Source organism: Gymnoscopelus braueri (genome assembly GCF_963280865.1).
Source record: "Gymnoscopelus braueri genome assembly, chromosome: 19".
Lineage (NCBI taxonomy): Eukaryota > Metazoa > Chordata > Actinopteri > Myctophiformes > Myctophidae > Gymnoscopelus > Gymnoscopelus braueri.
Genome location: NC_137621.1, coordinates 15,651,862 through 15,677,741, shown reverse-complemented (window position 1 = coordinate 15,677,741; position 25,880 = coordinate 15,651,862). Strand labels below are relative to the sequence as shown.

Below are 25,880 nucleotides of genomic sequence, written 5' to 3'. Positions count from 1 at the left end.
AATTCCACACGGGCCTTCTCCTGTCTCCTAGAAAAACCAGTGATTATGAGTGATTGAGGAAACATTACAATTTGAGACCATACACTTGTTCAACATGTTTATTTTTTACTACTGTACATACTATATCAAAAAATCCAAACAAATGCAAACCTAAGAGGCTTTACGAAACTAAAGCCACGTATTTGTAACCCCAGTACAATTTGGCAGGGGGTCGGGTCGTATTGAGTGGAGTTCAGCGCTGGTTTTTTGGGTGGCTCCTGCTGGTTCTTGCTGTTACGGTTCCTCCTCATCCTGTCTCTGCATCTCTTCTATCAGTCTCTGTCGCTCGGCGGCCTGCCTCACCCGCATCAGCACCACACTCTCGTAGTCTCGCTCGTTGCTCAGAGAGCCCTGCGGGGGGAAACGGCCACAGCATCAGCACACACAAGCCAGCAGACATGCCAAGATGGCGGCGCGAGCAGATGCAGTACATTTTGTCGTGTTTTTAAATGCATTGACAATAGAGCATTTAATCCAAGTTAGACTACAGGCGATGATGACATGTAGATTTAAAGTGGTGCCATCATGGGATTACTGTCCTCAAATGCAAATAGAAAATACTGTGCTCTCTGTGATATTGTGTAATATTGTGTGTTCAGTGAGATGGAGGAATGGGGAGGGTGAGTTGAATGCTGGGCGGTGTTATATCTATTGCCAAAAACCCATGAGAAGAAACAGTGGAAAAGTTAATAATGGAAGAAAAATAATTTAAAATCTAAAGTAAGAAAAAAAAGTGGGGGGTGGTGGCAATGAGCAAAATCTTTTTCTAAAAGTTTACAATCTGTCTGCAGAAGTCCAGCGTAAAACAACAACAGCATCAACACTGAAGAAACGGGAAAAAAACGCTGCTTAATAACCTATTATACCATTACAGGATTTGACGGTGCTGTATGAGTCAAGCGGTCATGTGACGCGTCACATATCGTGTCTCATAACGTGGCGGAAGAGGGAATGTCAACACTGAGTGAATGACACCGCCGTCGGTCGCCGTCTGCCGTTTGGTGTGTTTGCTTTCGCGACCGAGTCCGCAGGACGGGGAGGGGAGGGCGCCCGCAGACAGACGCTCTCGTCTCAATAACCGGCGGGTGGGTGACGGCAGGCTAGAGCGTGCAAGAGGTGGCCGGCGTGGAGTGACTGTGACAGAATAATTCCGCTGCCCGAGAATAGATGCTGGGATTGAGCCTGGTGATGGCCTGGCGAAGCTCCTCCCGTGTGTGTGTGTGTGTGTGTGTGTGTGTGTGTGTGTGTGTGTGTGTGTGTGTGTGTGTGTGTGTGTGCTTTGAAGGGACAGAGCAGAGAGAGTTATGGCGAAATCTCTTGCTGAATTACAGTGGCCACAGTTGGCCAACCACGTTGGAACAGAGACCAGACACACACACACACACGCCACTACTTGTCCATATGCACATAGTACAAGTGTTTATACATATATGAACAAAACATTCTCCTGCATCAGCATGCATACTAGTGTACGTGCATTCTCTCTCACAAACACAAACACACACACAGTCCATAATCCCGTAGTGTAGGGGCGAGCGGTTAAAGTGTCCACAGAGTAAACCATTGTTTTATGGGATTAGATGGAGGAAGGCTGCCGTGCCAAGGAAGTGTCTCTTTAACAAGACAGTGAGCTGCAAAAGAGAGAGTGAGTGTGTGTGCATGCAGGACAGTGGGAGAGAGAGAGAGAGAGAGATCAGTGGAGGAGGAAGACGAGGAGGAGGAAAGCGGAGGTCTGGTGAGCGTGCACGGTGGAGTGAAGAGCATCTGGAAAAGATCACAGGGAACTCTCCAGCATCTATGTGCTGAGATAGAGAGAGAGAGAGAGAGAGAGAGATGGAGTGGAGGAGGAAGAGAAGTGGGCTGGTGAGGGGAAGCACTCTTCTTGTCCTCTCTCTCTCTCTCTCTCTCTCTTTCTGCCCCTGGATTGCGGAGAGCTGCTATTATCATTCCAGTAATGTGAGCTCAAGCCCTTGTCTGACACGTAACTATGAAATATCACGCGAACGCCATTAGGTAAATAAACAACTCTTGCATCTTCAATTCAGCTAAACAGAAGGGTGCACCCCCCTCTCCCCCCCCAAGCCCTATAACACCTCTGCTGTACCCTGCCCTCTACTGGCCACTCTCTGTACTGCACCTACAACAGACAGAGAAACCAATTTCTTTGAATAACGAAACCCATTTAGATATTAACAAACACGAACCCAGCCCGAGCCACCGTTAAAAAACATCCCGATGGCCGACCTGAAAACAAGATATATTGTCAGGACGTGTCGGGCTCAGCAGACCTCTGAGCGTATCTGCTAAATGACACCTCTAAGTATAAGTGTGACCCATTTTTTGCCTGTGTGGTCGTAAGGGGATGTACCAGGCTGATGTTCTGACCATTAACAGGTGCTTGATGGGCAGCGTGACGCATCTCTTCTCGCGCTGAGGGATGTTTCCTAGCCCAGGGTGCTAACAACATTACATATACATGTTTTGGCCGTGCATCACTCTGTAACTTTTGGCCGTGCATCACTGTGTGTGTGTGTGTGTGTGTGTGTGTGTGTGTGTGTGTGTGTGTGTGTGTGTGTGTGTGTGTGTGTGTGTGTGTGTGTGTGTGTGTGTGTGTGTGTGTGTGTGTGTGTGTGTGTGTGTGCGTGCCACACACGCGCTTTACAAAAACACACCGGATGCCAGGAAGAATAAGCGCACCACAAAACACAACAAAAAGGGTTCACGCAGTAAAACCTGAAGTGTTAACTAACTTAACCCCCCAAAGTGTGAAATAAGACTCACAAGGGTCATTTTCAGGGTTAAATTAACACTCTGGATGTTATTGTGTAGTACAAGGCCATGGGCCATATGTATCAAGGGAGTGTAAGCATAAAAAAAAGAAAATGACGCTGAGCAAACATCTCCAGGCTTTTTTTTTTTTTCCAGGCAGTGTGTTTTGGCAACAGAGTCGCAGAAAGGGATTATGCAGCAACAATTATACTGCAAGTCTGTGTTTTGACTCGAATAAAATTTCACTGCAACATTAATGTTCCTGCCTTTTAAATTGGTGTATTCTGCTCAAGATCAGATAATAATTTGCTACTTTACGGACGATTATATTTACATGAAATAGAAATGTCTCTGGTCTTTGGTTCAATGCTCTTCATTTTGAATGAATGGGCCGCTATAAAAACATTGCTGTCTGCCTGGACATTGATACAGGAAATGGGGAAAGAGAGATGGGGAGTGACAGGATCGGGACTCGAACCCAAGACACGCTGTCAGGCTACATTGTAGCCTAGGTGCCTGGACCACTACACCAAAAGGTCCAGGCCAGGCCCACAACTTTTTTTTTAAATTTCTTCCTCAAAGTGTTCTCTGAACCAACGTTTAATGAACGGACCAATTCCCTTATTCTTTTTCTTTGATATGCCACTACAACACCGCCATCTAATACTGTTTATCGTTTGCTATCCTCCTCCAACTGATGTTTCAGTTTGACAGTCAGTTAAATGCCTCTTTTTCACTTCTCAGCCATCATCGTGGAGAAATGCTGAACATTGTGTATGTGTGCATCCATTTACTGTGGAGGCTGCCCACATTTCCTAGATAGAGCCACCACAGAGTGAGACATGGTATTAACACACAAACACACAGACATACGGGCTGAGTAACGATGCTGATGGCGTCACATGGCCAGGCCTCCCACCAACACACACTAGACTGACCCACGGCCAGCCATGACATCATCCACACCACCACCAATGGGTCTGTGAGTCAACACACACACACACACACACACACACACACACACACACACACAGACACACACCGCAGGAGGCAGCCCGTCGCACAGGTGGCCACTGTGTTCTGATAACATATGGAGTCAGATTAGCTGTGCATTACTCCATTACTGTAAGTGTGTGTGTGTGTGTGTGTGTGTGTGTGTGTGTGTGTGTGTGTGTGTGTGTGTGTGTGTGTGTGTGTGTGTGTGTGTGTGTGTGTGTGTGTGTGTGTGTGTGTGCGCGCGTGTATGTGCTTGTGTGTAGATACTCGCGAGCAATTACTGTTTGGACTTGCACAACTTGTAGCCATTTAAGATGAGATTACAAAGCCAATTTCAGCTAACAAAGGAACAGAAACAGGGGAAATCTGATTTGGCAAATTATCACAGAAAGACTGATGAAGTTAAAATATAGCCCTCCGTACATGCACACACACACACACACACACACACACACACACACACACACACACCACACGTTCCAGCTATGTGTTCAGAAACAGAAATACAATAAGCTGCAAATAAAACAGGAGTTATACAAGTCTAACAACAATCACACGGCTGACAATACACATTGCTAAGGCTTGATTTATGTTGTTGCACACCGGCGTTGTCAAACAAAAAAATAGCAGAGCTACAAGCTCAAAATGCGCTGTGACGCATTGTGAGCTTGTACTGTAGATCGGTTATTTTTGGCTATAGATTAAGCCTTATCTAGCCAGCTCTGCATCCTCAACTTCCAAAGGTTTGGCATGCTCAACTCACAAAACTTGATTTAATGTCGGGTGCAGATTCTGACACATAAATAATTTACAATTGAAACATCCACAGAAACGAACGCATTTCAGACCTTCTGGCTTTTGTCAACGTTTGAACCACCTAAGCTGAAATTACCTATATATACAGTATAGACAATCGCAGCCAATAATTCACCAACATATTCAAATACTGAGCTAAATACTATGACATCGCAGTAGTACATAATCACCATAATAAATACAACGTCAGAAAAATATAGGATAACCACATAACATTAGAAAATACAAGAAAGAAAATACTAAATTGTAAATTGGAAGGCTCACAAATACCACAAGAGCTGGACCCTTGGAGTTTTCATAATACTATTATTTTTTTCTTTCTTTTTGTTTTTACCTTCGTGAGAGTGTACAGTAGGAAAGGGTCACCGGGGGTGTGATGAATACATTATACAAAAATCTATTTTGCATCAAAACTATTGATATGGTTGTTCATACATTTGGAAGGACCTTTAATCAACATTGTTTTAATCTCATCTATATTTTCTTTACATGTATATTATGGTGATAATGTACTACTGCAATGTCATAGACAGGGATTGTATGTATACAGAATATACTGATATATACCGCATATACACATACATACAGTGAGTACATACACACACACACACACAGTATATACTGTATATATACAGTATATACAGTAGGTCATTTCCGCTTAGGTGGTCCAACAAAGACTGTGACTGCTGCTGCGATGCATTAAAAGAACCTGTGAAACTTATTTCGATAGTTTCTTTTTTTAAATGAGGTGTTCATGAACATGCTGAGAACATCGATGACCTATATCCAGCCTCTGCCACAGGTCCTTGACCTGGCCTGGAGGCTGTCAGACTGCACAAGCTCGATACCAACCGGTGTGAGTGATGAATAACATGAGGGAAGGGAGCGAGGGAGAACAAGAGAGAACAAGAGAGAGAAAGAGAAAGAGAGAAACTGATGAAAGCAGGACATGCAAACAGCATGTGCTTATGTAGCAGCCTGATCAACATAAAGGCCTGTGAGTGATTTGGACCCGTCCCCACTTCCAGAAGGGGAAATGATCAACTCTCTCAGAAGAACACTGTCTTTAGAACGTTTCTTTTCACATGCTTTTAGCCTTTCATCCTGAATCGAAACTGCCTCGCCGCAACGTCGAGGCAATTAACCACTTAAGCCCTATATACTTCGCCGTACGCCCGATATAGTGAAAATGGCCAATCTACAAGCTCACAACACGTCGAGGAACGCTAGGTAGAAAGTGGTTAAACAGGTAGGCGCAAAATGACACTGAACGAGAAGTTTTATTTAAGTTTGTGGCTTGTGTTTTTTCTCTCTTTTTTTTTAGATAACTGGTGGTGATGATGAGGGCTTGACTGTGTGGGAGTTCTCCCACCAGATGATCACAGTGACATGACTCCACAGACTTCAGAGCTGAAGAGCACACAAGGCTGTCCTCTCTCCATGCTGGCTCTGTGGTCCAGGTTGACATCTCTGCTTCTAATGCACTCCAGTGACGTTAATCAAGGGGCTATTTATCTGGTGTGCGTGTGTGGTGTGTGTGTGTGTGTGGGGGGGGGGGAGTGTATATGGTGTCTGTGTGTCTGTGTGTGTCACTAAGCTATGGAGAGGGTGATTTATGAGAGGCAAACACTTATTTAGAGATCATTAGTGGCCGAATATGTGAATGTGTGTGTGTGTGTGTGTGTGTGTGTGTGTGTGTGTGTGTGTGTGTGTGTGTGTGTGTGTGTGTGTGTGTGTGTGTGTGTGTGTGTGTGTGTGTGTGTGTGTGTGTGTGTCTGTGTGTGTGTGTGTGTGTGCACGGGCCTGGGCGCTCCTATAAGTCAAACAAACAGGCGGTCGGGGTATAGGGGCACATGCCACACTGGAGCCAAGGTTGAATTCTTCTGCTGAAGAGAACCTGGGCTTTGTAAGCAAGCGGCACAGGATTAATCGTGATTCATTAGGAAACCAGGCACACTTTGAAGCAAAACAAAAAAAAAGGTCTGCTTTATCACACCGTTTTGGTTATAGGGCAGAACAAAAAAAACAACTCGATCTTCGTGCTATTGCAGCATGCCCAAAATGGACTTCCTGTGTTTTATCATTTACATAGACACATCCTGCGATGATGAACATCTGGTTTCCGAAATGGAACTCAAAACACAGACCCTCCTTTCACTTCGCAGGAAAGTTAAGCGTCTCAACAGGGAAAGAAAAAAAAAAAACTCCACACGCAGAAACACACACGGTCCTACTGTTACAATCCCACAGGTCGCTGATCGGGGACAGGAGTACAGCCAGCCACAAGGGTCACTGTTTACTTGTGTTTTTTTTTCCTCCTCATCTCCTTTTAACATAAACCGAAGCCTTCCCCGAGGGTGTGACGGTGGTAACGTACGAGGTCTGCAGGGTACATGTGTGCTGCATAAGCTGTGTGCAGGTGGCAGGGTGTGCGTGTGGCCGACAGTTTCCGTCACTACAGTGGGGTAGTGTAAAGTGTGAAGGAAAAAGCAGTCAGCGCGGTGTGTGTGAGGTTGCGGCGGGAGGGAGGTGGTGAGCAAATGTTGTATGACGTGCACACGTTTATGCTGTGTGTGTGTGTGTGTGTGTGTGTGTGTGTGTGCTTGCGTGCGTGGTGGGAATATTAGGTGGGATGTAAAGTGGACCACTGGATGAAGAGAGAGAGAAACTGAGAGTGCCTTTGGAAGCCCTTAAAGAAAAGGAAATAAACAGTAAAAGAGAAATGGCATTGGAGACTTGAACTCTCCGTGGCCTGGCATTTCTCTTTATGATGGATGAGCTCGGGGTTTCCTAGAATAGAATAATGTGGGGGGACTGGCCTCTTCAATATCCAACAATACATCTTTGTAAAAGCAGAATTATGTCTTTCACGTCGTTGCCTTCCGGGAAAAGCCCTCTGATTGCAACAGATTTGCTATTAAAACAGAGGGGCCACAGGACTGGTAAGAATGGGAGTCTGAACCTTGGAGATGCCAGAAAGAGATCTAGCATTATGGGAGAGGAAAGAAAAAGCTAAACGACGGTTCTAAATACACTAATTTTAGTTGTCTGCTCACTGTGTGTGAGCAGACAACACACACACACACACACACACACACACACACACACACACACACACACACACACACGCGCGCACGTCTCTGCGCATTCCCCTGATCTGGCATGTTAACGCGGTCCCTTATCTATTTAATGTGCTGAACAAACATTCAGTGGAATGCAGCCCTCCACATTTTGTTTACTCCAGAACTCCAGCCTTCAAAGGCAATCTAAATATCAAAACCCTGATTTAATAATTACTAATGATTCAGAGCCAGGACACACAGAGCAAGTACACATTCTCAGACTCGCCGACCGCCCACCCTCACTTACTGTATGAGGAGAACGAAGCACGTCGATGCACGGGTTAAGCACACATACTGTACATTAAAAACATTAAGATTTTAAATTCTGCACAGAGCAAATGAAGCGTTCATTCGAAAAATCCAGCAAGAGGAAAAAACACATGATAGACATTATGTGATTACAGGGAAAAGGGAGATAAACTGTCCTCCTTGTGCAAGACTTCAAAACTTAAAGACCTCCCAGATTTTGAGATTCACCGGGCAATTGGAACTGGACTAACTGAGAGTCACTGAATCAATGTCACGCTGCATTAGCGCAACTCATTGTCTGCATGTCACTCAGCACTTCTCTTTAAAGCTAGTCAGTCAGCCAGCCAGACACAGAGTGAGCTGGTGTTTCTGTTAGAGCTCCCCCTTGAGGTCTCATCGCTGACTCATCCAATACACACTACGCACAGAAACTGTGATGACATCAGCCGAGACAATGACTGATGTAAGACTTTGATTTACTTGAACAGTGGTGGACAAAAGTACTCTCAAACCCAGTGCTTGGGTCAAAGTACAGATACTTTTAATGCAGTGGTTTTTAGCCCCTTTTTCATGCCAAGGACCCCTAAATTGATATGTATTTGGCCGCGGACCCGCATTTGAAAATGTTTTGTGCCAGGGACCCCCAGAAGCAAAGATATCAGTACATTTTCGCTTGAAAAAATATAAATATTCAAAGATATGCACACCTTTTCAAGGTTTTGCAAAAATAGCAGATCTACAAGCTCATAGCGCGGCACTCGGTGCCGCGCTATGAGCTTGTATATCTGCTATTTTTGAATAGCCAAAGCTAAGTGGTTAAAAATGATTGTGACGCTATGTTAACCAATTTTGCTGGGGACCCCCTGGTGCTCCCTCAAGGACCACTAGTGGTCCCCGGACCACTGGTTGAAAACCACTGTTTTAATGGATACTACAATGCTTTTAGAAATACTTAAGTAGTCAATAGGGCAGTACTCAATTACAGCGCAGTACTCAATTGAATATGGGCCTACTACTTCGTTACTGTCCACTTGAAACGAGACAGGCTCTAATAACGGCACAGCTTCCTTGAGGCTCTCTGGTTTCATGCTGATGACATACATCATTGTGATGCCGTAAGTCTTGCCCAAATATGGAGGGCCGGCCGGACAGTGGATCTGAGATTATGAATTTACAAAATGTGAAAGATATTCAATAAATAGATAAATATTTGCAATACACGAAAAATACTACTAGGCTACTTACTGGCAGCACGCACAAGAAATCTGGCGCTCATCGGCAGTGGTTTGCCAGACCGACAGACAGACCCTATTGTAGACAGCTTCCATTCTGTAAAAACTGTGGATATTAAAGCTACAATCTGGGACTTATTTTGAAAGAATCAAATGTTCAATCTGTATGATGGAATACTGAGTAGCATTGATAGGTTTCATTTAACATATATTGTATGATACACAGGTTTTAGTGTACGTCCTACTGCCCTAAAAGGGTCCCTGCATTCTAATGACACACACAGACACAACGGATTAGTTGAAATCAGATACAGTTATAGACATCTCTGTATCTTTAAGGAATCAGATGATTGTGTTGTAATGCTGTTTACAATGACACAGTGCGAGACCGCATGTTCCAATCAGTGTGAATTTGATCGGCCTTTGGCCTTGCTGAGCGTGGTGTTTTCAGGTCACACACACTGATAACACACACACACACACACACACACACACACAGTGAGGAGCTCCAATTGTTTAGGACAGTGGTTTTCTAACTGTTTGTGCCCAAGGCACGAGCAAGTCAAAATCTCCAGGCACACCTGTATTCATATGCGTGCAAAATAGCCTCAACAACATGTGTTATCACTCGTATCACTCTGTAACTGATTATTTGTATTTACTAATGCCAAATAACAAGTTTAACCACTGAAGCCCTATTTCATACTTTCACAAAGTGAAAATAACCCATCTATAAGCTCACAATGCATTGCAGTACAACCCGAGCATGTAGATATTTATTATATTATTATTATATTAATGCATGGCTTCTATTTCAGCATGCACATTTTCCAGCAAGAGAAAGGCTATAGTTTCTATTAGTTTATATTACTGGTAGGCAAAGGCAGGTTTCTGAACTGTTCACAGCCCAGCAATGAGACAAGAGTGAGTAGACAGAAATTGTGCCATCTTATAATGAGCATTAGAGAGGACCAATTATATGAAGATAGGTTGAAAATGGGTGAAGTGCTCTTTTAAGATATATTTTTTATGGTACAGAATTGAACTCTGTATTGAGAAATGAGCGTGCGCAAAGTACTGATATACCGTAGTAAATTAAAAGATAATTCAAACTTTTTGTATAGTTGTATATATTGCTAATGTTAACGTGTGGTTGTCACAAAATCTCAAGGCGCACACCTGGACGTGTCTCACACAAGTGTATCTCGGCAAACCGTTTGTGAACCAATGGTTTAGGTGTCTCCGTTTCACAGTAGTAGCATTGAATTTCCTGATAAGAGTCATTCCCTGGTACCAGACTGTAATTGTAATACACTGAAGGTTTTTCAGTAAATTACTATCTTGTGCTCTTTTTGTTTTTTTGCCTTTTTCTCACTAAATACAGCACTGAACTCTGAACCCATTAGTAAGACTAAATTCCTCCTCTGTATTTTAATACACCTGCAACCGTGGGCAGCCAGCCGGGTTAAATTTCCCAAAGCGGCCCTTGTCCTTGCACTAGTGACCGCTCCTGGACTGGTGACCCCTGCTGATTGGCTGGGGTACTGGTTCAGCAGGGATGGGAGATCACGCGAACCTCCTCGCGTGCTTAGCTCTCCCGGTGAAACTCCTCGCTGTCAGGGGGAAGAAGTGACCTGCGACTGTGCACAGGGGGGGGGATTGTCAACGACAAAAATTGGTGATAAAAAAGTAAACGCAGGGAGAATTCTTTAGGGCCAGACAAGGAGAGGATTGTGCAGGATGAAATGACCTCAAACCTCATGTCTTACGCTCCACATATGTGCAACTTGACATAAGTATGGTATTATATGGTCTACTTTTGTTACGACCAACAATGTTTTTCATATGAGGGGACAGAGACAATGCCCGCTGTAAAAACTAGACTAGACACTGCTGACTTAGTGCCTCGAGACCAGGAAACGCTACAGAAAACACAACAAAGGCCCATAAGAATATCCACTAAAGCCTCAGTTTGGGCTTCTAGCGCCAGTCAAAGCAGTATCTGGAAACACTTTTTATCCTGCAACAACACACACACACACACACACACGTTTGTATTACTATACTTAAGAGGACATCGATATTTTAGGGCAATGGTTTTATGAATGCAATTTCTTTCTTTTTTTTGCAATTTCTTACCCTAACCCTAAAGCCAAAAATAGCCGATCTACAAGCTCACGGTGTAAGCTTGCAATTTAAGAATACATCTGTCAGTATACATCTGGCAAAACTACCCTAACCCTTAACCTAACCTCCAAATGCCTAAACCTAATCCCAACTTGATTACTTTCCTAATTATAACTCTGTTTTAACCATAAAACAGTAACTTATCTTGTGAAGACCAGGAAAATTGTCCTTGCAATGTGTATTTTTCAAATGTGGCCCTCAAAAGTATAGTAATACAAGTACACACGCACACACACACACAGAAAAGAAAGCCCTCAACTTGCAGCATCCTAGATTTCAGGCCCTGCATAGCAGCACTGACCACAGTACCCGCTCTGGTCAGGGCAGAGGGAAGAGCCAGGCGTACGAAGAGCCCTGCGGCCATGTAGCATGACAACGCAAACACGAGAACAACCCCACCTCGCCGCTCTGGTCAAACTGCAGGTCCCGCGAGGTCGTTCCACAAGAACCGCAGATAACACTCGTTCACCCTGATTACCCGCTAGCATGAAACCATGGCTGCCTTTAGAAACAAAACAACAGCTTTGCGGTGGAAGGTTGGAAGGGGGGGGGGGGGGGGGATTAAATGAAATAGTTGAAGGGAGATGTAAAAAAAAAAAAAAAAAAAGCTCTGTTCCAGTCTTGGATAAATGTTATGATAATTTCATTTGCGTGAGTAATTGCGTCTGGTATTGCAGGCCGCTCTGGCGGTGGAGTGCACGGAAGAAGTGCAGGAGAGGGCCAGGCGGCAGGCCTATTGTTTATTGGCTCCGTTTGAAAGCGCTGCAGCAGAGATGGATTCGTCCACTCCCTTGCACCCAGGATGCTCATCCTCAGAGGACCAAAGGGAGCAGTCTCGACTGTGGAGACAGGGGGGCCACGACCTGTCCCCCTTTCTGCTGGAACACGATGTTCCTTGTGAGACTCATCGGGGAACTGGAGAGAGAGAGAGAGACGCTGCTGCATTGCTGCTTGTAAATGTGCTCTCATTAAGACTTTAAGATGAGGGATACAGGATAGATGCATTCAAAGAGGGATCAAAGTACATTTCGGGTCAAAGAATCAAGCATGCATCATCGTGCGAACGCAAGAATGCACATTATCGTTGCGTATCGCTCTGCAAACCCATTTCTGTACGGCAGAAAGGAATGCATCACTCCGAGTCCGTTTCCATTACAGTCGTGGTGTAGCATTCCGGCAGGAAAAGACAACATGCCGGAGGCGTGAGAATTGGAATGGCAACAAGTCACCCGTCTCTTGTGCAACTCAACTTTGCCTGCTCATACATGTCTGTGGGCGACCGGGGGCGCCTCCGTTGGATAGCGGACCCTATAGGCTTCCAGTCAGGCAGAAGGGCCTGCGGAGTGGGTCGGCCTACCGGTGGGGGGGGCTTTGGACAAGTCAACAGAGGGCAGGAAATCAGGAAATCGGCAGAGTAGAGAGACAATGACATGGAGATTAGGGATTAGTTAACCCCCTGCTCCCCACCATTCGTATACACACATGATCTCAAACGTACACACAGGCACGCACTCTCAGACACAAACCCGGCCAGTTAAACACCCCCTAAGCTATTTACTCTAAATGTCTCCTTTTCTCTGTCTTCAACACGCACATCGGTCTACATCCATGGAATTTGGTTGCACATTCTAGGTTGTTGTTTCAGTTCCATCTTTCTCTGCATCACAGGCTGTAAATCAGCGGGGGACGACAGCCCCTGTTCTGCCCTCTCTCTCCCCCAGCCAGCCAGCCAGCCAGCCAGCAGGACCTACTTTTACCACCTATGACTCAAAGGGCAACTCGCACGGCAAGGATGATGACATCATCCGATGGCAAACAAACACGCTAGACAAAGCTGGAAATGAAAGGGGGAGGGGGGAGGATACTGCTCTACCTGGATGGTTTTGTCGTTCTGACAGCCTGACCTCACCTGGCCAACCTCTCAGTTCAACGTGACTTTCGCCTCCAACACACCTGTTGGAGATTGGAGTTTTGGCACCGCTAGCAGGATTACACAGCGAGAACAGGAAAACCTTGTTGCAACAGATGGAGATCAGAGATCATATGCAGCGGGTGCCCGTCTTCCAAGGAATAACGGCTAAATAGTACGTCATACACAACTCCTGGTGGCTGGGAAGTTCTGCGACAGTGTCTTGAAATTTAAGACCCGATTGATGATTCACATTTTTTCATTTGAGGGAGACGTAACTCGAATAGACTCCATTTCTCTTTGTCAGGAATGACTGTGGAACCATCTCTGCTGGCGGTTGGTTGAACAAGTCCCATCATGTCAAGAGGAGCCTGTCAGGGTGTGCAGTCACCAGTCCCAGCCTAGTTCTCTGTCACAGATGTGTGTTTTTGTGCGGGTGACCGGGTCCAACAACTTATATTTGCAGAGCAGCACAGGTAAGAACTGACTGATCAACCTTAATATGTCCGTTTCTCATCTATACCGTGACAAAAAACTACCTGAGAAAATACTTAAATGTCCACCACTTTGAAGGCGTTCTTTGTTGCTTACGATTTGACAAGACAGGACAGGTACTGTAGGTTCTGTAGCATGTTTGTCTAAAAGGGTGGAAGGTTTGTCTTACAGATTTAGCAGCGTAGAGGAGGATTATTTAAAAACGAGGTTTCTTGGCTAAACTCTTTACTGGGCTTCTTTAATTCTGACTTGGACATGAAGTGTTTCCTGAACACGATCCTCACGGATGAAATTCTAGCACTCCTCCCTGGCCAAACTGACATGTTTGGAAAGGAATGCTGTTGTGTCCACACTCTTCAATCTCCTGCTGTTACTAAAGTGCCGATAAAACCTTTACAAGCCAACAAAACATGTTTGCCGTAGTGCATTACAAATTTACAGAGTGAGTGTTTCAAGTCACGAACATAGATCTAATGTGGGCAACGCTGTTGTGGAGACTGTAAAATCACAGAGACCACGGAGATTGTCCAATTGACATGCCAATGTTGATGAATAGAGTTCTGTGTTACTCAATGAAATGATTACACCTCACGAAACGCAAAATTACTGGAACCACACTACACAAAAAAAAGGCTTTGCTTCAAGCATGCAAACTGTAGTGGGCAAGTACTAATTTCCTTCTACCTGTACTGTAAATTCTTGTACTTTCCTCAGTTAGTTTGGACAACAGTAAAATTATATATATATATATATATATATATATATATATATATATATATATATATATATATATATATATATATATATATATATATATATATATATATATATATATATATATATATATATATATATATATATATATATATATATATATACATACATACATATAAAAAGGGACTGCACACTCCAGATGAACAGAGATGGACGACTTACTACTGCATAAAGTGATTTATTAGCACGACGCATTTCGCCGTGAGCTTCGTCAGGTGCTATACAAAGGTGTGAGTGTTCCATACATATAAAGTGTCACTCATTAAACAGTTCCACCCCTCCAGGCGTGGTATAAATTATTAAATTAAATACAGGGAAGGGCATATATATATATATATATATATATATATATATATATATATATATATATATATATATATATATATATATATATATATATATATATATATATATATATATATATATACAGTATACACACACATATCCATATAATATATATATACACACACATATATATATATATATATATATATATATATATATATATATATATATATATATATATATATATATATATATATATATACACACACACACACACACACACACATATATATATATATATATATATATATATATATATATATATATATATATATATACACAGTATACATATATACACACACATATCCATATATATACACACACACCGTATATAAACATACACACACACTGTAGTTTTAAGTTAAATATGTTTTAAGGTAAATAGTAATGACATTTATAAACCTTGATTGCATTCAAGATATTATAGCTGCTTTCAATGATAAAAATGTTTATCCAAAAAGTGTTAGGTTAATTATTATTATTATTATTAACTATTTATTTCAGTACAATTTGGTCATGTTGTGTTATTACATCGCTAACGCCACAGCTAAATAACCCTAACCCTAACCCACAGGATGAATAACTTGGCAGTAAATATAAAAGTGACCAAAACATTAGAAATTCATCTGTTTGAATTCCAAACTATCATCAACTCAAAGAAAAACAACACCAATGTGGAGGACAATATAATATGTAATAAATACAGGATATCAATTTAATCTGCATAAAGGGGACAAAAATATTTCTTTCCTAACTTGCACAGCAGTGTTAATTTAACTCTCATACTCAGGATTTGGTGGTGTACTGGAAGTTACAAGTATGTTAAATGACTTCCATTGGAGGACATGAAGCAGACCACACCTGCGTTTATGGGAAATAGTAGGGATTTGAAAAATAAACATTTTGAATTGAATGCTTCGGAGCACGCGTTGGAAAGTCTCCCAGCAGCCAAGCAATGCTGTATTACATGAATCCAAAGGTCGAGCGGAGCAGGTGCATTCACTAAACAATGGCTGCCTGTTCATGTTGACTTGACTGATATATCCTGAAAGAGCTACATCTGGGGTTGGAACACACTAGGAAAAAATAGAGCATTTTCCATCTCCTCGTCCTCTAGCACGATGAGAGTTGAACCTGAGTAATCAGTAAACAGATTTATGATGTGGTGTCGATGGAAAATTGCTTTCTATTAACTACTTACAACCTGGCGTCCGCATTTTGGGTATGTCTCAAGTGATTAACATGACCCCGAACTCAGGCGTGTTATAATAACTTTTTTCCTGTTTGTTTCTCTTCGTTCCCAAACAGTTATTTCACTCTGGATGGGACTTTGTTTCTAGACCTCACCTCATTCTGTGGGTTTCTCCCTGAACAAGAACCTTTCAAGGATTTCCAATAAGGACAATCGCCGAGATGCCACTGCGGACATCGTTGTACCGCAAACCGCCTTCAGGCCGTTGGTCTGGGAGGAGCTCCAAGCGCAGGGAGGTTCTGTCCGTCAACATGATCAGCCTGCCGCTGGCCGACTTCCGCCACGTCTCGCACATTGGCAACAACGCGCACAGCGACAGCTTCGGAGACCTGTCCTTCCTGAAGATGGGCCACAGCCTGCTGCTGCAAAGCTCCCAGAGCGAACAGAACCTCTTCCTCGCCTGCTCCCCGCCGCCCAAACCCCCCCGACTCAACCTGGACGAGGCAGAGGACCCGGACAGCCCCGACTGGGTGGCTGGTCGTCGGCACAGAGTCAAGAAGATGAGCCACTCCCTGCCTCTGCTGGACAGCGAGGACGCAGGCGGGGAAGTGGAGGTGGTTTTCCCTCGCAGGGCCCACGCTGGCCCCCAACAGAGTCACAGCCCTGGCCGGGGGAGTCTGAGCTCAGGGAGGGATGGGGACTCCACGGCGACCTGCCCCGAGGACGCCACAGGCAGGCAGGAGGAGGAGGAGGACGACAGCAGCCTCTCGTTTAGCCTGGACCTGGGCCCGTCCATCCTGGATGATGTTCTACAGGTGATGGACAAGCTCCACCATTAGGACTAAAGAGCCAAGCCTGGCGCTTAATTTATACTTTTGTCAGAATTATGACATAATGCAAGTTGCAGATGTGATCCAGCATAAACTTCTCTTACTCGCGCTCTGGGGGAAAACAATACAGTGAGGTTACGGACAACCTGATATCCCCTGATTGGGAGCAACTGTTATTGTCAAAGTAAATGTGGATATACTATATACAGTACATTTTCTGAGGATAAAGTGACATCATCAACATGCTACCATCTGCAGTGGATACGCAGCAGTAGCAAATGACACAACCGTATGACTCACAGTTTTATGGAATGTACTGTAAATCTCTGGTACTGGTAAAACCAATACACCGGAAAGGGACAAGAGTTCTTAAGCTGTCATCTCCATTTTTTCAAAGTATAAGTCAAACAAAATGACTAGGTCATCTCAGCAAACTCACTGCATGTTCTATACACTGTGACGCAACACTGCTGTCTAAAATCTTCTGTCTATTTGTTGAAGTGGGTCTATAGCAGTGTGAATGAAATGGCCCAGACTACTGTTAATGATCCAACCCTGACACAATCCCCATTGAAGGGTTAAAGTTTAACCCTTCAAGCGGGAAATGTACGATTACATTTTTTATCGTTAAGCCATGTACGGACAAAGATGTAAAAGTTAATGTTCTTCTAGCAATACCTGTTCCACAGGTGACGAAATCACTGAAGTTAATCATTGACCTCTGTCTTATATCACGGTTCAAACAACAGATTCTCAGCTTCGCTATCTTTCCTCTCTTCCTACTGCTGAGACACCCCCCCCCCCCCCCCCAAAAACAAATCCTTTTCCCACAGCCCAAACCCCTCAGCAAAGCAATCAGGATGATTGTTAAGACGTAAGAGCATTATGTTCAAGAAAAGCTGTGACTAAACTCCAAGGTCCTTCAGCTGTGATGCCTTGGCTCTTTGCTGTTCCATTGTGTGCAAAAGGCAATTTCTCCTCCGCACGCATCCCAGAGGCCCCACTCAAAAGGTACACCAAGGTACCCCCCATCTCTCCTTCCCAACAACACAGTGAAAACAAACACTTAGCTCTGCTTCCAATAAAAAGGCAGCCAGTATAGTGGCAGGTCGGACTGCAACCCAAACCAGGCCGCAGGTCTTAAGACCTCAGGAATACAAAAAAATGTTAAAAAAAATGCCAGGCAAGGCTGTTTTCTTAGCTGTAAATCGGAGGCCAATGTTCTGGTGAGTGGCGCAAGAGAGGGAAAGTGGTAAGGAGTAATGTGATACTTCCACATGTGCAGGGGGGCTCTGTGCGTGTGTGTGTGTGTGTGTGTGTGTGTGTGTGTGTGTGTGTGTGTGTGTGTGTGTGTGTGTGTGTGTGTGTGTGTGAGACATCTATTACTATAGCAAGACCTCTGATGAGGGTTTAAACACTACCTGCTGAATCAACACACCACTGACACACACGCATGAAAGATACATACACATGCCCACATACCAGACAGACCCATGAGCTGTTACGCACACGCAAGTGCCTCTGCTCACGTACAGATTTGTGCCCCCCTACCTTTAGCCAGTCCGGGGCTCTCTCACCCAGAACTAGACTGGGACCCAGGCTGTGCCCGAGCAGGGGGAGAAGGGGGTGTCAGGAGAGGCTTATGGGGGTTAAAGCCAGAATCACTCTCATTCCTAAACCTACTACCCCCTCCCCCTCCCATCCACCACACACACATGCTCACACACACACATGTCTAGCAATAGATTTAGCACTCCGAGTACAACCAAACAGACATAGCTGTGTTTGTGGGTACATCTGTACTGTATATCTGTTCTAGGCATCTCTCTTTCAAAACTTTGCTTGTCATTGCCTCAGTTTATTGTATGTTTTATGACAATAACACATTGTGAAACATTCTTCTAGGGAAATACGTACAGTTTCATATTTTTGGGAAGTAAAGGAAAGGGGAAAAAAAGAAAAGAAAGAAATTCCAATGTTGGTGGTTTTGGGGATAGAATTGCTCGTGTCAACATTTTATGGAGTTTGTACAAAGAATTGTTTACATACACTGACGGACGGACAGACGTTTGTTTGGTCTTCTGGCAGTCAAGAGCCACTGCGAGTGCCTCGTCTGTCACTTCCAGCACACCTAAACGTTTCTGCGAGAATTATAGTTATCTGAGAGGACAAGCGGCACACCATTACGTGCCAAGCCGAGAGGCATACAAGCCTAAATTAGACAGGTATGTCTAGAGTAGCAAAGGTTTCATTTTGAGGCTACAGGTATTACAGGGAATTGAGGCTTGTACTGTAAGCACTGCTGGGTAGTGAGGTCATAATGCTGAGTCACAAGTCAACTGCATAGAAAAGGAGCCTGCCAATTAGGTGGCCATTCAATGGCTAACTAGGGTGTGTCTGAACTTTGTCAACCTTGCACTCTCTAGGCCAGTGGTTCCCAAACATAGGACCCATTTAGGGTCACAGACCTGTTTGTATAGGTCGCGGGTAAAAAAATATTTTTAAGCTTTCCAACCAAAAATATTTCAATATAAATGTAATAATAATAATCATTATTTGTATTTATTTAAATAAAAAAATGCTGTATACAATCTCATAACACATAGCGATGCACTGTTTTTGAAATAGGGCTTAAGTGATTAATTCATAATGTATTTTTCTAAGTTTGGGTCCCAGGGGTCCCCCTCGAGCTGAAAAAGTTTGGGAAGCCCTGCTCTAGGCTGTATGTCACATCGATAAGCAGAAGAACAAGTCATTCATCCATTATGCTTCCCAGGCCTGTCTGTGGCGATTAAACACTATGATCTTTATATGATCCAAGACTGGCTGACATCATTAAGATTCTCTAGTGTTCTTCTCACACAAACCACATCAGCATCAGCTAACCACATTTCTATCACAATGTGAGCAGAGGGTCAAGAAAACAAAAAGTTGTGGAAACATTTCCAGTTAATTGTTTGCTGGCAAATACCGCAGCCTATCACCTCCTATTTTTTTTAATAATATATTTATATAACCTATCACCTTCATGGGAGTACAGAAAATATTGGCTTGTCAATGAGCAACACTTATGTCAAGTGCTGGGAACTCTTTTCCAAGTACTTAATTTAGTACATCGTTATTTGACACATACTGTTGCTACAGTGTTGCAACTATGTTGTCTAAATGGTAGATTAATACGCTGGTCCACTATGGCGAAGTGAAAAGAGCGATCGACTTCCCAGCTGGGAATTCTAAAGAAACTCGATTAACGTGGCCTTATTTTAAATCACCAGATTCATTATAGGAAGGCATTCAAAACGTGTTACAAGAGAGCCATATTGTATTAATGATGCGATAAAAATTGTGCCCTTCCTCATCATTACCAGTTTTATGATTAGCCACTTTCAACCTAGCGTTCCTATTTTGGGCATGTCATAGTAGGCAAAAAATATTTTCTGAAATTTAAACATTTTCAAAAATAGAAGCTCTACAAGCTTGTGAGCTTTTAGATTATTTTTCTTTCTCGCTATTTATCATACGACAAAGTATACCGCAGTGCTTAAGTGCTTTTAAAGTATTCAAGATAGATCTTATACAACGCAAGTCCTTGACCGTTGACATGAGTGATCCGCAGCGTGATGATGAGTCACATGATGTTAAGCTCAACAAGTGTCCGGCCTCACACAACTGATGTGAGAAGAAAAAGCCTGTAATTGGAGACAAATTATCTTGGCACTGCACAAACTGGCCAAGGATCTTAAAACTGTGAAATGTTCCCCCCACCACATCTGGTACCACTTGTCGTCACCAAAAATCTAAACTTGCTATCATTCAGAATACCAAGAAACCATGTCATCTCACAGAAGAAGTGGGTGGCTTTTCATGAGATGTTTTTTTTTTTTACTAGTAACAAAATGTTTCAGAAATCTTTGTTTTGACAACTGAGACATGCCTCGTCCTTATTGTAACGACATCTGGCAGCTCAACCTGATGCTACCGAAATGTGCAACATGATTTCATAGGGGGTGCACCCCCCCCACACACACACACGCACACACACACACAAGGGGGTCTTTTTGTGAAATGAATACTGTTTAGTGTTTACACTTTCTGTAGAGCGTCAGGTCTATGTTATGGAGCTATGATATCCATTCACACATTTCTTCTGCGTTTAAAGAGTGGTTTAGGGCCAAACCGAGTCGCAATCGCTTCACCGCTTTGCATGATATACGTGAGGAACGAGGGGTACACTGAGACCTTGGGATGAAGTCAAAAACCACAAAAAAATATTTTAATGTCCGCTGCGTGACATAATCACAATATGCATTTCATTCCATGTCTAATGAGAAAATGAAAACACATCGTGGGGGTGTGCCACTTAAATCAGTCCCACATCCAAGTGTTTGTCTTGAGTGTTTTCCTTCTATAAGGCAGTTCTCACGTAGACATCCAACCCGGCCTGTGGCTGGCTTTAAAAGTGCCTCGTCTCTGTCTACTCATCATACATCCAAGCTGCACTCAGACTTTCAACCGTTTGACTGCTGCTATGCATTAAAAGAAGCATTTCAAGTTATTTTGTGACTGCAGATGTGCCCTTTTTTTATTCTGCATGTTTAACCACTTATGCCCTATGTTATACTTCACCCGAAAATAGCCAATCTCGATCGGCTGTTTTCGCGATGTTTGAAACATTTAAAAGGTTTTAGAAAATCGTTGAAAAATGTTCACCTATAATGACTTTCCCAAAATAGGGACGTCAGGTTTAAAGTGGTTAAGAGTCTGCACCCGTTTTGTGAGGTGAGTTGAGCGTGCCAATCCTTGACAAAAGCAGGCAACCAGAACAATTTACTGATCTGCCGCCATGGGGTTCATTCATAGCAACAACAAAACATATTCTTCAACTTAAGTCTGCGAGTCACTTATCTCCACCTGGAAAAAGCGCAGCACAGCGTTGAATATGCCATCTCTGTGGCTGCACACGGTTAAACCCTACCAGAGACTCTGTGTCTATTTTAGGTACGCTTTAGGAGCGCTTTTTCTGCAGGAGCAAACTCCTTTGCTGGAAAAACGATCCCGGAATATCCTGATCTGCTACATGTGGTTCATGTCGTGACAAGCCTGTGATGACTCTAGATGGGAGAAGCAGGCTTTCGACCCATATCTACTGGAAGAATGCACACATTCAATATGAACCGTAAATCAGGACGCTGTGATTCATGGCGGCATCACACTTCCAGAGACATGAGTGTTGCACTTGAACAGGGACAATGCAGATGGCTCGATATTGATTCCATACTCTAGAGTCTACGCGGTGTGGGAGGTGAGCTATGAATTATTAGTCATATTGTGGAATCTCTAAGGGCGGACACAGATGTTAAATCTTCCTGTGATGCAGCAACTACTTACAGCTCATTGGGGACAGCTCTGACAAAGCCTCTGCACTTAAATGTATTTGAGAGCTGCATATTTTCTATAGCCACATAAACCACAACTAATATTAAACTATTGTTTGTGTTTTGACTTTGAGCTCATTCACTCAACATGATTCATTCAAGGTTCCTGGAGATGCAAAACTATATAGCACAATGCCAGTCAGGGGGGGTGAAAAATGAAAAAATACACATGCATGACAATGATTTACTGCACGTATTTCATAGAACATTTCATAACCTCTCATTATGAGAATTTATTATGGAAAGGGGTAAAGACACACAACAAAGCACGCTCGGGAGGTGAAACTAAACCCTATCCAAATATGCGGGATCTGAATGAAGTCAGGAGCACGAGGGAGCGATCCCACGCACCCTGGAAGACCAGGCCCTCTGCGTTTTCTGAACATAAACATCCGAAAGACAAGGAAAAGTGGACTAGTGTTCGTTACAGATCGTACCGTTACACCACATCGACGTCCCCGTCCCGTTTCTGGGTACGCAGGAGTAGAACCAGAGACGAGAACTCGTAGGCTGCATTCAGCAGGCCTCCCCCAACGTCCCGTAGGCATGGTGTAAAGTCCATTACGCCATGGTGGAATGAGTGATGTGCAAGTGCTCTGGACCCCCAAATGCATCGTCAAGTGGCGCTCGGGGGCCCCAGCTGCACCAAGTCGCACACAAGGAGGCCTAAACTCTATTATTAAACACAGGATAGCTGTGAGTGCGCGTGCGTACGTTCACGCGCGTCTCTGGGCTTCCTGCAGTGAGGCCCTAACCCCTTCAACACTAGGACTGGATTGATGAGGTTAAAGGCCTATAGCCGCTCCTATGTGATTGCAGCTGGCTGGCGTGAGGGACAGACAGGGGAGCAATGGTTTTTGCTGCTTTTTTGGATTCCAGACAGACTCCCTGGGACGGGACCTCCAAGGCAACCGTCCTGTCTATTCTCTTATGCTTCGCTCTCGCTCTATCCCTGCGTGGTCTCTACTGACACTGGACCAGATGTGGGACAATATTGATGTCTACACTGGATCACCCATGATGTCATTATGGAGGTGGGGGGGCCTTTTTTTAAGAGAAGGTGTGTTTTCGCTGACGGCTAATGCGAAAATTACCCCAGCATAATCATGTTTTCATTTTTGGTACCAAGAAAAAAAGAAAGCAAGCAAAGAAAGGAGAAGAGAAGGAGAAAAAAAAAAAGCACCACACAAGCAATGAAGCAATCTGCGTGGGATATCTGTAAAGCAAACCCGGTTACCATAATAACATTAAGCCATTAAGACCGGGAGAGCGTCTTATAGTGTCATTTTAGATTCTATAGCCTCGGCTATTAAAAAATAGCAGATATACAAGCTCACAGCGCGTCACTTCGTGCCACGCTGCGAGCTTGTACCTCTGCTATTTTTTTGAACATTTTTGAAAAATCTGTGAGAACTACTGGTTTCAAAAGGCATTTGTAGAATAGCATCTCAGGTCTTAGTGGGTTAAAACAGATTAGTGTGACACGTCCCAGTGTGCCGGCTGTGAGCCCCGTGTGCTAGAAGAGAGCTGATGGGGGGGCCTGAGTCACCATGCTCGTTGAGGGGTGAAACCCAGTTCACAGGCCGCTGTGGGGACACACGGACAATGTACCGAGCGCGCACACGCTCTCACACACACACACAAACACACAGTGAAATCCTTAATGTTCATTTAACTCTTGAGAGTGTTATAGCCACAATATCTGTAAGTTGTATGTCCTCTCCCGTCAGAGAAAGGTTTACTGTAATTGCAAGTGTATACTGTAACACCCGAGACTCGAACCCGAGTCTCCTGCGCGGGACACTAAACATCTACCGCTCAGCCCGAGAGGGAATTCCCATTTATTCAAGAGGGATGTTGTGCTTATGAGCTTCAGGCAGGGCTAACCTGCCGACCAGTAGGTGGGCCTACCCCAGTGGTTCTCAACCTTTTCAAGCCGCGACCCTCCAAAATAATCCTATTTGAACTGGGGACCCCACAAAATAATCTTATTTGAGCTGGGGACCCCAAAAGAATCATCATATTTGAACTGGGGACCCCCCAAATAATCATATTTGAACTGGGGACCCCCCAAATAATCATATTTGAACTGGGGATCCCCCAAAATAATCATATTTGAACTGGGGACCCCTCCCCCCGACAAGCACTTGGAAATGTAGGAGTTGAGGCGTTACATTTAGTTTGACTCGGTTCCACAGATAAGAAGCTAAGCTAACAACGGCGTTGTGAGCTTGTAGATCAACTATTTTCAATAGTTTTGCCTCTTTTTTGGGCGGTGAAACCGCCCCTATAAGTGAGGTTTGGAAAAATGTACAAATATCCTGCGCTGTGAAACCGCCCCTATAAGTGAGGTTTGGAAATTTGTACAATTATCCTGCACCGTGATTGGCCAATCACAATCTATTCAGGACTGTGATTGGCCAGTGTCACATGACACATGTGCATAGCCCTATATAAGAAACCATAACTTGAAAAAAAAACATAGATTTGTTTTTTTCAAGTTATGGTTTCGTCCATCATAAAGAGTGTTTCAATAAATGTATTTATCTTTTGTACATGATTGGTTGACTCCATTCAGTATTGTGATTAGCTAGCAAGACACCGCCCACTTCACACAGGGTGTGATTTTTTTTATTATTTAACAATTTGGCAAATGTTTGACCTTTTTTTTTTTATTATTACTTTTGATGCAATTAATGGTCTTTTTTCCATTTAATGTATTCTCTTTTTTGGTAACCTGACCCACAGGTTGAGAACCACTGTCCTACTGTCCTCATTTCTCAATAGAAGTGTAGGGAGAGCACCACCTCCAACCACTGTAGATGTGCTGGTTATATTGTATTGTCTAAAAATACATAGTCTACCACACAGACTGTTCGAATAAGGTTTTATTCATTAAAATTAGCTCCGGATTGCAGCTTTAACCTACTGCATTTGACAGTGCAGCCTCCTCGCTGTACAGCTTGAATGACTGCAGCACAGGAGAGGTGGACTTGACACACGAGGTGGGGTTGTATAAACATGCCATCATAATAATCTAATGACAAGGAAAAGAAAACTGTGTTCCCCAGCTGACAAATGTGGCTGATTCTCAGACAGGATGGGAGTTCATACGTCGGTGTGCAAGACGTGTGTGTGTGTGACGTGTGTGTGTGTGTGTGTGTGTGTGTGTGTGTGTGTGTGTGTGTGTGTGTGTGTGTGTGTGTGTGTTTGACAGCAGCCAAGCAGATGGATGAAAATTAAGTGCGCACCATTAATAGAAAAGAAAAAAGGAAAACAATCGAAGCCAAGATTGCAATACTGACTACTGCAATTTTCAAATCACAAGAGGCAGTATAATTTTCGTTGGCAAGAGTGCCGTTTCAGACAGTTTCTCAACATGAGACATTCTTGTGCTGTGCACAGTCTGTCCTACGAAACCAATTATCAAAGCATTAAAGCTACAATACTGGACTTATTTCAATGAATAATGTGAATGAATTATTTTAAC

At 43.6% G+C, this 25,880-nt stretch overlaps 2 protein-coding genes across 2 annotated transcripts in view; one reads left to right on the top strand and one right to left on the bottom strand.

Annotated features, from left to right (window-relative positions):
• Window positions 1–140: 140 nt before the first annotated feature.
• dnajc17 (DnaJ (Hsp40) homolog, subfamily C, member 17) overlaps window positions 141–25,880 on the bottom strand; it is a 50,861-nt gene continuing 25,121 nt past the window's right edge. The window contains exon 11 of the mRNA XM_080414886.1: window positions 141–390. Coding sequence (XP_080271012.1) covers window positions 274–390 — 117 coding nt within the window. The 3' untranslated portion in view covers window positions 141–273. The remainder of the gene's footprint in view (window positions 391–25,880) is intronic.
• Window positions 13,305–17,756, top strand: LOC308075202 (cdc42 effector protein 2). Its single transcript, XM_080414887.1, has 2 exons — window positions 13,305–13,795; window positions 16,242–17,756. The coding sequence occupies exon 2, from the start codon at window positions 16,347–16,349 to the stop codon at window positions 16,962–16,964; it is 618 nt and encodes a 205-aa protein (XP_080271013.1). The 5' UTR covers window positions 13,305–13,795; window positions 16,242–16,346; the 3' UTR covers window positions 16,965–17,756.